At 47.3% G+C, this 14068-nt stretch overlaps 2 protein-coding genes across 6 annotated transcripts in view; one reads left to right on the forward strand and one right to left on the reverse strand.

The window, feature by feature from the left end:
* Positions 1 to 14068, forward strand: part of HSPA4L (heat shock protein family A (Hsp70) member 4 like) — a 653707-nt gene that overhangs the window by 628337 nt on the left and 11302 nt on the right. For 4 of the 5 annotated variants that reach the window (XM_050946328.1, XM_050946329.1, XM_050946327.1 and 1 more), the window contains exons 13-17: positions 581 to 628; positions 2778 to 2882; positions 3657 to 3797; positions 11510 to 11635; positions 13929 to 14036. In XM_050946328.1, coding sequence (XP_050802285.1) covers positions 581 to 628; positions 2778 to 2882; positions 3657 to 3797; positions 11510 to 11635; positions 13929 to 14036 — 528 coding nt within the window. The remainder of the gene's footprint in view (positions 1 to 580; positions 629 to 2777; positions 2883 to 3656; positions 3798 to 11509; positions 11636 to 13928; positions 14037 to 14068) is intronic. The other variant, XM_050946326.1, reaches the window with a different exon arrangement.
* The window catches only part of LOC127047713 (WD repeat-containing protein 64-like), a 110553-nt gene continuing 99384 nt past the window's right edge, over positions 2900 to 14068 (reverse strand). The window contains exon 26 of the mRNA XM_050946299.1: positions 2900 to 3596. Coding sequence (XP_050802256.1) covers positions 3572 to 3596 — 25 coding nt within the window. The 3' untranslated portion in view covers positions 2900 to 3571. The remainder of the gene's footprint in view (positions 3597 to 14068) is intronic.

The raw sequence follows: 14068 nt of genomic DNA on the forward strand, positions 1-14068 counted from the left end.
GCCTACTCTTTAAATCTCTTCTTTAAAACTAATTTTCTGTCTTCCAGAACATTTGTGCTAATTTCATTTTCTCATATCCTCTTGCATTTGCATTTGTCTGAATTCAGTTGTGAGCTCCTCAGGATAGGGACTTGTTTAGAAGAAGTATTCTCTTCCAAACACCTATATTTCCTCCCACAGTAATATTTTTCCAGTTTTTCTTGCTTAGTTCATTATACCTTTTGTTTTTATGAAAGTTAGAACAAGTGATAGAGCAATTAGCATTACATAAGCATTAGGACACTTTTGTGCTCCGATAACTTGAATGGGTTAATATTTTAAATTTACAATATACTTCTCAATGAGTACAAAAGTGCCTTTGACACATTTTGAAGACACTTATTAATAAGTAAAATGTAAAAAGTAATGGAAAAAGACCTGGCTGACATTTCCATGTAATGTACTATATGTGGAGAATATTCAGAATAATAATACACTGTGCTCAATATGAAAGTAACCACTTTTATCCCTAGGCTTTCTTCCATGACAATATTCCTGTTCTTCCTAATTTGTCTTCTGTTTTTACTATGGTGCTTGTCAGCAATTCTCTTTCATAATTGAGGATGATACCCTTGACTCTGAGGATAAGGTTTGTAATGCATATATGTAGTATTCTTCAGCTGTTTCTCTTAAATATAGAGAAGATTCCCCCTTCCCCTCTTTCCAACTGTTGCCTTCGGTAGTCTGTGTGAACAGTAAGAACAATAAGTTGAAAACTTGGTTTCTCTTCTGAAAAGACAAGTCTGAGAACTTGGCAGAAGTAGCCTGCTGCTGCTTTAAAGTATATTGTTAAACAATAGTTTAGCAAACTAAATTATTTAGTGCTCGTAATGGTTGCAGCATATATGCTGGTGCCTAGAGTTTCACAACAAATCTTATTAACATATAGGGAAATAATTGAGTTAGTCCATGTGCATTTTTGTGTTGCTGACAGTTGGTTATGAAAGATAAATTTAAAAAGTAATTCACTTTGCACTTACTTGTATTCTATGGCAAATCCAGGAATTTTATTGTTTTTTCTAGGAATTGCTTCTAATCTTATCATGGAAAATGGTAACTTTCCTTTAAGTACAGTATGAAAACATAGCAATCTACTGATACTGAACTTGCTACTTAAAATTTAAAGGATTCATTTTAAGCAAACTGAGTAAATGTGATTAGTAAGTAAATATGCATTTTGCATTTCCTGTATATTAGTGCTATATAGCATTGCATTGATTGGCTATCCCTTTCCTAATATTAAAAACTGAAAAATCTTCAATAAATTTACATGCATTACAAACACAAGGTTTTAAAATCAGGCAGGCTTCTGTCTTCGTGCCATTTTTGAGGTTTTAAAGTACTTAAGACTCTAAACTTCAGTTTGAACTCTGAATGTTAGTGCTGCTGTTGTTTTAATTCTGGTGTTAAAGTAGTTGAGTGCATGTGACAATTTAATAGGAGACATTTCTGCTGAGTTAATATACTTTGTGTTCCCTATTTTATTACTAAAGGTGTTTACATGACAAGAAAATCTTTGTTACTAAAAAGTTCAGCTGCTAGTTGAACTGACTTCATGTGTTGAATAACTGTTCACAGTAACTGTGATGTCATCATGAAAACTTGAATCTAGGAATCCGGAACAGGTGAACTAACCATAGGGCTGTTACTTAGAGGAAAGATACAGGGGAACAAAATGGGGGTGGGGAGACGGAATCACCATACTCATTTAAAAAAAATGATGCCAGCAACTCCTAGTGTTGTCTAAAAATAGTTCTAATATGCTACATGAACTGTATCTTGACATTTACAAATTAAGAGAGAAATTATTCATGGTAGGTACATAAAACTAGTTTTCAAGTGCTAATATCATGGGACTGCCCTACTTGCTGCTTTTCATACACCTGAGAAGTATCAAAGAGCCTCCACTGTACAGGAACTAGTGAGCATGATAGTATATAGTAGTTGTAAAGCAGGTGGGAGTTAAGCTCCCGGTTGACATAACCTTTTTCAAAGAAGTTCCATGTTTAGTTACCCTCCTTTGAGCCTTTCAGGAAGAAATTAGACCTAAACTGTGATGTGGTACTCCACGTTCTCGCAAAACTGGTTTTGAACAAGTGCTGATCTGGTATAGTGGATGTCCACCCACCCAAGAACAGCTAGTGTCAGAAGCTGTATACAGGACAGTAGTAGCATACTCAATAAGTATTGCAGTAAGACTTTGACACTAACACTGGAAACTAGTTTCATGGTCTTACTATGACTATATATGTAAGTTGAAATTAAGTCAGTGAAAATGTATTTTCACACTGGATTTCAAAGTGTAAACTTGTGGTGATGCAATATATCTCATGAAGTTCTGACTGTTCCATAGAGAATCTTTTCCTCTCCTACCAGTGTTGGTGTTGTGTTCTTTAAAATGTCTTTTCTAGTCCTTGGCTACAACTTATTTTCAATTAAATGTGTGTAAGTACTGTGGGCTTATTGTAACTTTGTCAGAAGGCACATTCAAAAGGACCATTTCAGAATATTTTTTAGCTTTAAAAGTTCACATCTTTTTCTGAATTAAGTACACAGGATAACGCTGCATCAAAACATGTCACTTTAATTATGTTACATATGAGGATTTTGTCCTGTTTTTAAACTAACAGACTCCACTGTGTTTTATAATAAAATGCTAATCTGTAGCAGTTGACCCCAGTCAGAAGAACATCTTTGAGCAAGGTTGGGTGTTGAATTATCTTACCTTCTCTTCCTAGGATAAAATGCAGGTTGACCAAGAGGAAGGCAGTCAAAAAAGCCAGGCAGAACAGCCAAGCCAAGCAGATGAGGAAAGTGAACAACATGGAGGAACTGAAACAAAGGTTGCTATCAAGTATTGATAAAGGAAACTTTTGTGAATTTGCCCATATTAATTTTTTTTCCTGTCTTCATGTGATCATTCTTTTCTTGGTATTCCCAATAAATATATATATTGGTATACACATCCCTATGTACATCTCATCAATTGAAGTACAAGGGATTATTCTAGGACTATCAAAACTACAATTAGTAGTACTGTCATGGTACAGTTAAAAATGACAACTTTTTTCCAACACTTTTTTCTTTTTTGATGTAAGAGTTTAAGACTTCAGAGAACATTTCTCTAAAGTTGACATTAAAGAAATAATAGGATTCACATTGATGCTATGACACAGGGATTTTTGAAACAACGGATTATGGAAATGCAGGCACCAGAAATTTTGCTGCAACTAATTTAAAGAACTCTTGGGCTGATTTTCTTTTCAAGTAGTGTTTAATGTAGTCTTACTGCCTTATTTCACGTCTTTGTCAAATTCAGTATAAAGCATTGCTAGTGTTTCAAAAATTAATAGTAATGTTAATTTCATCATTTCTCATTTACTATAGATATTATTCTCAAACTCTGCCTTTCAGAAAGGCAGATAAAGATAAACTTAATACAAAGTTAAGATAGCAGTGTCCCTGGAGTAGTGCAGCAGCATCAGTTTTTTTCAGTTCTTTCTTGGCTGTTTCATTTTCATGGTTGGCATTCTTACTTTTTAATCGCATACCTTGGACTACAATAGAGATGTTACACATAGTGTCAAATAGTTCTCAGAATGTATTTCTTTCCATAGACTGCTTCAGGAGACAAGCCAGATCATCTGGCCCAGCCTGTTAAAGCTAAAGCGAAGATCAAAAGTATTGAACTACCTATCCAGGCTAGTCTGTATAAACAGTTGGGGCAGGACCTTATCAATAGCTACATAGAAAATGAGGTAAGTGCATAGTTCTTCTTCGAGTGATTGCTCATATCCATTCCAGTTAGGTGTGCGCGCCGCGCGTGCACATTCGTCGGAAAACTTTTACCCTAGCAACTCGGTGGGCCGGCAGGTCGCCCCCTAGAGTGGCGCCATCATGGCGCTTGATATATATCCCTGCCGGCCCACCCGCTCCTCAGTTCCTTCTTACCGCCCGTGTCGGTCGTTGGAACAGTGGAGCGCGGCTTAGCTGACCTCCACTTCCCTAGCTACTCGTAGTTCTCGTATATAGTTATACAGTTATAATTCTTTTATATATATATTTGTATAGTTATACGTTTTTTCTCTGCTAACATAGTTAGATTGATAATTGTTAGCGGGGTTCAGGAAGTAGCCCCTTCCATGAACCCGGTGCCGGAGCCCATGCACGGCTCACCGGGTTTTAAAATGGGCTCGGCCTGCCAGAAGCCGATGCCGAAGGGAGATCCACACGACTCCTGTTTGAAGTGCCTCAGGGAATCACTTGACAGCTAAGTACCCCATTTGCAAGGCTTTTAAGCCGAGAACAAAAAGGAGCGGGACTTTCACTTACCCCTCCACCTTGGGCGCCGAGCGATGATCAAGTGGCTGGCAGAAGCGCCTCCTCGGCACCGGACTCCGCCGGTACTGCCAAGGCCTTTCGGCACCGGCCGTCGCCGGCACCGAAGTCGACTCGGCACCGCTCCCTTCCTCCGAGGTTGAGAGAGCCTACAATTCCTGCTGGTGCCTGACGGCTCCCCGGCACGCGCCGTGGTAGAGCCCCCTGCTCCTGCTGCTTCCGTGCCACCTGCATCGCAGTCAGAGAGCTCGCCTAAGTCGGATGGCCCGGCACCGACACCTGCAGAGGCACCGATGACATTGGCACCGTCGATTCCAGTCCCCCAGGGCCATTGAATCCGGTGCCTGACAGCTCCCCGGCACGCGCCGTGGTAGAGCTTACTGCTCCTGCTGCTTCCGTGCCGACTGCACCGCAGCCAGAGAGCTCGTCTATGTCGGATCGCCCGGCACCGACACCTGCTGAGGCACCAACGACGTCGGCACCGTTGATCCCGGTCGCACAAGGGCCGTAGAATCCGGTGCCTGACGGCTCCCCGGCACGCGCCGTGGTTGAGCTACTGCTCCTGCTGCTTCCGTGCCATCGGCACCGCAGCCAGAGAGCTCGTCTAAGTCGGATCGCCTGGCACCAACACCTGCTGCGGCACCGACGACGTCGGCACCGTCGATCCCGGTCCCACAAGGGCCGTAGAATCCGGTGCCTGACGGCTCCCCGGCACGCGCCGTGGTTTAGCTTCTGCTCCTGCTGCTTCCGTGCCAACGGCACCGCAGCCAGAGAGCTCGTCTAGTCGGATCGCCTGGCACCAGCACCTGCTGCGGCACCGACGACGTCGGCACCGACGACGTCGGCACCGTCGATCCCGGTCCCACAAGGGCCGTAGAATCCGGTGCCTGACGGCTCCCCGGCACGCGCCGTGGTTGAGCTGCTCCTGCTGCTTCCGTGCCAACGGCACCGCAGCCAGAGAGCTCGTCTCAGTCGGATCGCCCCGCACCGACACTTGCTGCGACACCTACGACGTCGGCACCGTCGATCCCGGTCCCATAAGGGCCGTAGAATCCGGTGCCTGACGGCTCCCCGGCACGCGCCGTGGTTGAGCTACTGCTCCTGCTGCTTCCGTGCCAACGGCGCCGCAGCCAGCTCGTCTAAGTCGGATTGCCCGGCACCGACACCTCTGAGGCACCGACAACGTCGGCACCGTCGATTCCAGTCCCACAAGGGCCGTGGAATCCGGTGCCTGACGGCTCCCCGGCGCGCGCCGTGGTTGAGCTTATTGCTCCTGCTGCTTCCGTGCCGACGGCACCACAGCCAGACAGCTCATCTAACTCGGATCGCCCGGCACCGACGCCCACCGAAGCTCTGACGACCTCGGTACCGTCGACCCCGGTCCCATGAGGGCCGTCGAATCCGGTGCCTGACAGCTCCCCAGTATGCACTGTGGTTGAGCCTGCTGTTCCCTCCATGCTGGAGGCATTACCAACGGCGAGGGATCTCATTGCCATGACAGAGTCGATGCTGCCTGACCCCGGCACCGCCGGTGCGGGTAATACAGTCTCTTCATGTGACCATCCTCTGTCAGCACAGCAGAACGGCACCGTTCATGATCACGGTCCCGCAGACACTCCAGATCCTGTCGGCACGCCCGACACCACTTGCAGTCCCGGTGCTGTTTTCCTCATCGGTACTAGTCGCACTCGCTGCACCGGTCGGTATCCCATTCGCCGACCCGCTGTCGGCACCGTTCCGACTCCCGGCACCGCGACAGGTACCTTGACTCCTGTAGCCTCTCCCCGAGCCTCGAGAGCTTGGTCGACCTCCAGGCACCATTCTGGTTGCGGGTCTGGATCTCGTTCCAGGTACCAGTACGCATCCCGGTGCCGGTTCCCGGTGCCGAGTTGGGCAAGGTCCGATAGAGTCAGAGACTCTGCCTGTGCCTTCTTTTAGTACCTCCATGGCCATCCGGACACGCATGCGTGTCATCCCACATGCGCAGATCTTATGCTCAGGACCACGATTCTGATATGATGGCCAGCGGGCGCCAGCCCCGAAACCGGCCAAGAGTTCGCTGCCGTCTCGGAGGACGGGGGAAAGAAAAAGGTACCCAGAGCATCCCTCCAGGCCTCGTTGGATGCAGCAGACTCTGCAGCCAGGACTCTGGCCTTTGGTGTCGCCATGAGGTGCATCTCATGGCTCCAGGTTTTAAACCTCCGGCCGGAGTTGCAGTATGCCATTCAGGATTTACCCTTTGTGGTAAAGGCCTTTCGCGGCAAAGACAGCCCCAGGCTGCCAAGCCTAATGGACAATAGGGTCCTAATGCGCTCTCTCAGCATGCATATGCCAGCGACCAAACGCAGGCCTTTCTGCCCCCACCCGCCATACTCTGTGCCTAGCCAGAGACAGGACTTTGGCAAACGGCGAGGCCAAGGCGGTCGCAGACGAACGTCAGGACCCCTAAAGAGCCCAGGTCAAGGTCCCTTGCAATTACCACTGGGACCAAAGACGAGCCTTCCAAGGTGCGCCTGAGGGCGGTGTACCAGTCACAGACCGGGATCCCAATCCCGCTTTCTCCTGGCGTGGCCCTAGTTAATTTCAGATCGCTGGATCCTGCGCACGGTGGAGCATAGATACCACCTCTAATTTGTTCCAGCCCTGTCCCCGTTCAGGGACCCCTCTCACGAGCAATTCCTCGTACAAGAGGTGCAGACGCCGATGGACGAAAGGGGCAAGGGGTTTTACTCCCGTTATGCCCTAGTTCCCCACTCGAATGCAGGTCTCAGACCTTCCTAGTCCTGCACGGACTCAACCGGTTTAGGATAAGGTTGAAGTTCTGCACGGTATCCCTGGGAACCATTATTCCATCCTTGCCTCCCGGGGGCTACTATGCCGCCCTGGATATGAAGGACGCGTACTTTCGCTACGCCATCTTCCCTCCGCACAGGAGATACCTCCGCTTTCTAGCTGACTGTCAGTACTTCTGGTTTACGGCCATAGTCGCCGCCTACCTTCGCTGATGTCGGATATGCGTTTTTCCGTATCTGGACGATTAGCTTATCCGAGGAGACTCTGAGACACAAACCACTCAGCGCGTGGGCATCGTCACGGTCTTATTCACAGGTCGAGGCCTGATGATTACTATAGAGCAATCCACTCTGGTTCCCACGCAGAGGTTGGACTTCCTAGGAGCTATCTTGGTCTCCTACCTAGCCGGAGCCTACTTATCACAACTGCGGTTTTAGCGATGGCAACAATCATCTGAGGTCTGCAGGCTTTCCAAACGACCTCGGCTCGTACTTGTCTCAGTCTCCTGGGTCCATGGTTGCCCGCAAGTTGGTAACCAAACATGCCAAGCTCCGCCTCCGTCCTCTCCAAGTCCGACTCACCTCGGCGTACCACCCGGACAGGGAGCCAATGGTCATGGTAGTCACCGTTCCCTCGAGCACCTTAGGCTCCCTAGAGTGGTGGCTAACTCCCTCCCTGGTGTGGGCAGGGAGGCGGTTTCCTCCGCCCCAGCCCTCACTGCCCCTGACGACGGACGCGTCATCTCTCTGCTCAAGTGCTCACGGTCACCTCCGAGCTTAAGGCCTTTGGTCTTCTCGGGAGCTGGCATTCCACGTCAATGCCCCAAAAATGAGAGTAGTCCGCCTGGAGTACCAGGGGTTCCAGCGGCAGCTGCGAGGCCGTTGTATCTAGGTGTTTACAGCCAACACAGCGGCCATGTGCTTCATAAGTATCCAGGGAGGGACATGGTCCTCCCCCCCCCCCCCCACTTTTTGTCAGGAGGCCATCCATTTCCGGGACTTTTGCATGGCCTACTTGGTGGAGCTGGTGACGTCCTTTCTCCCAGGCGTTCGGAACGTCTTGGCGCTTTGACTCAACAGGTCTTTCCTGTCTTACGAGTGATCACTCTGCCCCATGTGAGGCGTTCTGCTGTCCAGAAGCGGAGATGTTTCCTCACATAGACCTGTTCGCTCACCGAGAGAGCAGAAAATGCCAGATGTTCTGCTCCTTCCAAGGTCTCTCCTCAGGATCGGTCTTGGACGCATTCCTGATGCCGTGGAAAGGCCAACTCCATTATGCCTTCCCACTGTTCCCACTGGTTCATTAGGTCCTGCTCAAACTCCGCAGGGGCAGAGCGCGCATCATCATGATCACTCCAGAGTGGTCCAGGCAGCACTGATATACCACGTTGCTCGGCCTGTCAATAACAGACCCAATTACCCTGCCACCCCACCCAGACCTCATCACTCAGGGCAACAACAGGCTTCGTCACTCGGACCTGCAGCCTCTTCGCCTCACGGTGTGGCCGCTGCGTAACTGAGCTGGGGTGACAGGAAGCCTTCCACCTGGTCAACGTACCGGGCCAGGTGGAAGCGTTTCTTCTACAGCTGCAATACGCTCGATCTTGCTCCTGCTGAGGTCTCGACCCCCTCTATTTGGCCTACCTCTGGCCTTCAGCGGCAGGTCCTGGCGGTATCATCGCTGAGGATACACTCAGCAACCATCTCTACCTTCCAGCCAGGCTAAGGTGGACGTTCCGTGTTCTCACACTCTATCGGTTCGAGATCCCTCAAGGGCTTGGAGAGCTTGCACCCTCGGGTGCGCCGCCAGCCCCAACCTTGGACCTCAACCTAGTTTTAATCAGACTTATGTCTCCCCCAGTCGAGCCGTTCACGACTGGCCCTCTGATATACCCGTCTTGGACGACAAACTTTCCTCGTAGCTGTTACATCGGCCAGACGGGTCTCCGAGCTCAGAGCTCTTACGAGGGTTCCGCCGTACACTAGGTTTCACAAAGACAAGGTGCAGTTATGACCGCACCCGGCTTTCCTCCCTAAGGTGGTTTCGGCCTTTCATGTTACCCACAGCTCAACGCAATGGGCACAACCATTGCACTCCTTGGACATCTGTGGAGTGCTCGCATTTATATTGCGCTGCCAGAACCATTTCGTAAGGTGCCCCAGCTTTGTCACGGTAGCGGGCCAAAGGGAGGGCTTGCTTGTTTTCCTCTCAGAGGATCACATCTCGGGTGATGGCAGACTTCCGAACTTGTTATGATTTGGCTCATATTTCCCCAAGCCACATCACCGTGCATTCTACCAGGGCTCAGGCTTCATCTGCCGCCTTGCTGGCTCGTGTTCCTACCCACGAGATCTGTCGCGCAGCTCCATTGGTCCTCGGTCCATACCTTTGCTTCGCAGTATGCCCTGGTTCAACAGTCAAGAGATGCTGTAGCCTTTGGCTCAGCAGTTTTCATTCTGCCACATTTCACTCCGACCCCACCGCCTACGTAAGGCTTGGGATTCACCTAACTGGAATGGATATGAGCAATCACTCGAAGAAGAAAAGACGGTTACTTACCTTTGTAACTGTTGTTCTTCGAGATGTGTTGCTCATATCCATTCCACACCCGCCCTCCTTCCCCACTGTCGGAGTAGCCGGCAAGAAGGAACTGAGGAGCGGGTGGGCCGGCAGGGATATATATCAAGCGCCATGATGGCGCCACTCTAGGGGGCGACCTGCCGGCCCACCGAGTTGCTAGGGTAAAAGTTTTCCGACGAATGTGCACGCGCGGCGCGCACACCTAACTGGAATGGATATGAGCAACACATCTCGAAGAACAACAGTTACAAAGGTAAGTAACCGTCTTTTCCTTTAAGATTCACCGATGTTCACATCTCCATGCAAAAGAATTCTCCTTGTCCAAGAAATAGGTGGTAGCATGCCCTAGCTTGTTCCTCAGTTAAATAATTTAGAACTACCAAATTTACTTGAAATTTCTGTAATATCACTGAAAAAGCAGCAAAGAGTCCTGTGACACCTTATAGACTAACAGACATATTGGAGCATGAGCTTTCATGGGTGAATACCCACTTCGTCAGATGTATGCATATCACTATTACTGGTCATAACAGTTTTTTCTTAATAAACTGAAAATTTTAACTCCTAATCTCCAGAAGTCTGTGCAGTTCAGGCTAAACCACTACCACTAACTTTAGAATAAGTTTCTTTGCTTGGGGATCACAGTGAATCTAAGAACTTCCAGGGAGAGGTAGTACATTAGAGACAGCTGGTTGACAAGACCTAGTTCTTCTTGGGGCAAAGGTAGAATTGACCAGGATGCAACTTTTTTCAGCCTTTAGGTTTTAACAGAGGTTTCATCTTAAGCTATCCTGTTGGTCTAGGAGTTGGGGGGGGAAAAGTCTAAAAATGGAATAAATTGTGATCTCTGCAAACAGAGCTTGCTGTTCAGAGAATCATTTTTGATCATTTTAGGAATCATCAGGCCTTGAAATGCAAAATAATTCCTCATTACTTGCAAACCATTGTCCAGCCTCTCGTCTGCAGCACTCTCCAGCCCCATGCCAGTATTCTTAAACTGAAGAAATGCTTCTTGATCCCATCAATTTGTAGTAATGTCACTCAGCTCAAATGAGAATTCCTTCTCTCTGATCTGCTGAGAGTGCAAACTTTTGCCCTCCAATAAAGATACAAGTTCCTTTACGATGTTAGTTTGGATTAGAAAATAAAATTGAGAGGTTTGGAAGCTTCTGTGTGAAGGAAGAGGAAGAACTAAGCTGCTAGAGGTTGCAAAAATAAAAAATGGTTTGGATCTTCCTGTTTCTGAAGGGGCTACAATCAGATTTCACAGCTGTAATTTGGTCAGAAAAAAAAAGGGGCAGAGACTATTTATATGCAGGCAATTCTGCAGTATAATTCAATCTAAAATGCTCCAAAAATCCTAGTTGCTTAAACCAGTGCTTCCTCAAATTGTCAAAGCTCCTATGTTTTTCAGGGGATGTATTACTCAAGTTCTGGTCATCCCCAATTTGGATCTTTATTAACAAGAGTATCTGTTATCTCATTGTCAGTCTGATGATTGCTCTCTACTGGTGACCAAACAGCTAGGCAATGTAAAACTCGTTGCATTTAAGAATTTTTTTCTTGTGCTGCTGCTAAACAAGCTCTGAATAGCACTTAAGTTAAAACACGTTACATTAGCTCGAATCTGAAAAAAATCTGCACAGCTAGGAATAGCTTTCTACAGGATAACACTTAGATTTTTTATCTTGCACTCTTTGTTTCTGTGCATTAGATTTAAACTGATTTTGAACTTCTTTTTTCTTCTACCCTCCCATAGGGGAAGATGATGATGCAAGACAAGCTTGAGAAAGAAAGAAATGATGCTAAGAATGCTGTTGAAGAGTATGTCTATGATTTCAGAGACAAGCTGTGTGGTGTCTTTGAAAAGTTCGTCACCGAGGAAGTAAGAAGCCAGATATACATTTATAACCCCTCTAACATTGAACTTCTTATTTAATACTGAGTATGGTATGGTTAGGAGCTAAATGAATTAAGTACTGCTTTTCTTTTTGGGCTTCTGGTTAATTCCTTGGAGAAATGCACTAGCCTTAAAACATAGGAATACTAACTATCCAACTCAGTTCAGTTTTGTTCCACTTTAACAATCATGAGTCTACTGACAATGGTGATTTATGAGAGAATTTTCTAGATGGTAAAGATTTGTCAAGTATGGCGGTATGTCATCCTGGGGCCTAACTGTAGCAGGGGTCTCAAACACGCGGCCCACGGGATTGCCCCCTGTGGCGTTGGGAGCCCTGCGCTGCTGTCTGAAGCAGCTGGCAGCATGCCCCTTCAGGCCAGGGGGGAAGGAGACAGAGGGCTCCTGCATTGCCTCCTTCCAGGCAAAGCCCCCCGCAGCTCCCATTGGCCAGAACAGGGAACCGCGGCCAATGGGAGCTTCATGGGAGGTACCTAGAGGAGCAGCAAGAGCAGCGCATGCACGGAACCTTGAGGGCCGCCCCGCCCCCCGGGGCTGCAGGGACAGGGTTCCAGCTGCTCCCTGGAACGGAGGGGCCAGGGCAGGCAGGCAGGGAGCCTGCCCTGGCCCCAGTGCATGCCGCTGCCACCCCAGAGCCTCTCTAGGTCAGTGGCACCGGGCTGGAGCCTGCACCCTGCACCCCAACCCCCTGCCCTGAGCCCCCTGCTGCACCCTTTCTGCACCCCCCTGGGGGCAGTGTTGGGGTGGGGACTTCGGGGAAGAGGTTAGGGTGGGGTGGGGTGGGGCCTAATGGAAGTGATGGAGTGGGGGCATGATGCGGCCCTCAGTTCAATGCACTAGTCCTCATGTGGCCCTCGTGGTACATTTGAGTTTTGAGACCCCTTAACTATAGTCAGGCTCAAGTGTCACTTGTCTCCATGAAAATTTAGGAAAACATGACACATCTGTTAGTATTTGTTCCCGAATGGAGCGAGTAGGTTTGAGGAATAAAATGAGAAGTGGCACAAACAAAGATTGCACCTCTTGATGTCTTTAACCTTGCTTTCTCCTTAGCCTAGAAAGGTATTTCATATTGAAAAGCTGTTGTTGGGTTGGTATGTCTTGCAAGCCCAAACCAGAAGTGCCAGACAGAACACCACTTTATCCCTTCTGTGCCTTATGCGGTTGGAGGCAGCATCCAGTGTTCCCTGATTGTCTTATTGTGGTGTCCCTGTGTCCAGTAGCTGCCAAAATAGAAATCAGTTGCAACCCCCAGGCAGGCACTTTGGCTAACAGCGACACTAAACTTACTAAAAAGCAACAGAGTCCTGTGGCACCTTATAGACTAACAGATGTATTGGAGTATAAGCTTTCATGTGTGAATACCTACTTTGTCAGATGCACGCATCTGACCAAGTGAGTATTTATGACATCACCCACGAAAGCTTATGCTCCAATACTTCTGTTAGTCTATAAGGTGCCACAGGAATCTTTGTTGTTTTTTACAGATCCAGAGTAACACGGATACCCCTCTGATACTAAACTTACTGTAAGTTTTGATGCCAAAGCGTGCTCCAGTGGTTATTTAGGACCATAACTGAAGAATGCTGTACTAGACCACAAGTACACATGGTGCAAAGACCTTTGAAGAGTAAATTAAGGGAGAATGAAGCCTCAATTTTCTGCCAGAGAAAGCCCAAGAATCATCTTAAACATTTTACTGTGGTGGAAATACTGAACCAAATATTGTCAATACTTGTTTTTATGCATAAACAAGGGTGGCTATAATTGGTAAAACCATACTACACAAGTTACACTTCAGCTGGCTACATAGCTTATATGTAATTTATTGCAGTACTGCTATTTAAACTCTTTGCCAGTGCCCCATAACCTTCTCGTGTACAAATATGTTACCAAGGAGGAGAATTTGACAGAATTAGAAGTTTAGATACTTTGTGAATATAATTTAAGTTTAGAGAAATATAAAATTTCATTATCAGTATTCAAAAGAGAATATGCAAAATCTCGGTTACAGTAAGTTACAACCCTGATTAGTCAAGATGCAATATGTCACTTCACCACTATGTATAGCGTAGGCTTGAAATCCTTGTGGTCAGTCTTTAGTCTCCCCCACTTGATTTTTCTAGCTAATAATGAACTGGCATGTGAACCCAAGATTCCCTTTCATATTCAGTAGATCTGTTACTAAAGATCATAAAGAGAGAGAGCTTGTCTGAATGATTTTTTTTCACTATAAAAATCTTAACTTGCTTTTTAGGAGTCCAGTAAACTGACCTTAATGTTGGAAGATACAGAAAACTGGCTTTATGAAGATGGGGAGGACCAACCAAAACAAGTATATATGGATAAACTTCAGGAATTAAGAGTAAGATTGCTTTTACAGAACACACATTTTTT

The sequence above is a fragment of the Gopherus flavomarginatus genome, chromosome 3, assembly GCF_025201925.1.
Source record: "Gopherus flavomarginatus isolate rGopFla2 chromosome 3, rGopFla2.mat.asm, whole genome shotgun sequence".
Classification (NCBI taxonomy): Eukaryota; Metazoa; Chordata; order Testudines; family Testudinidae; genus Gopherus; species Gopherus flavomarginatus.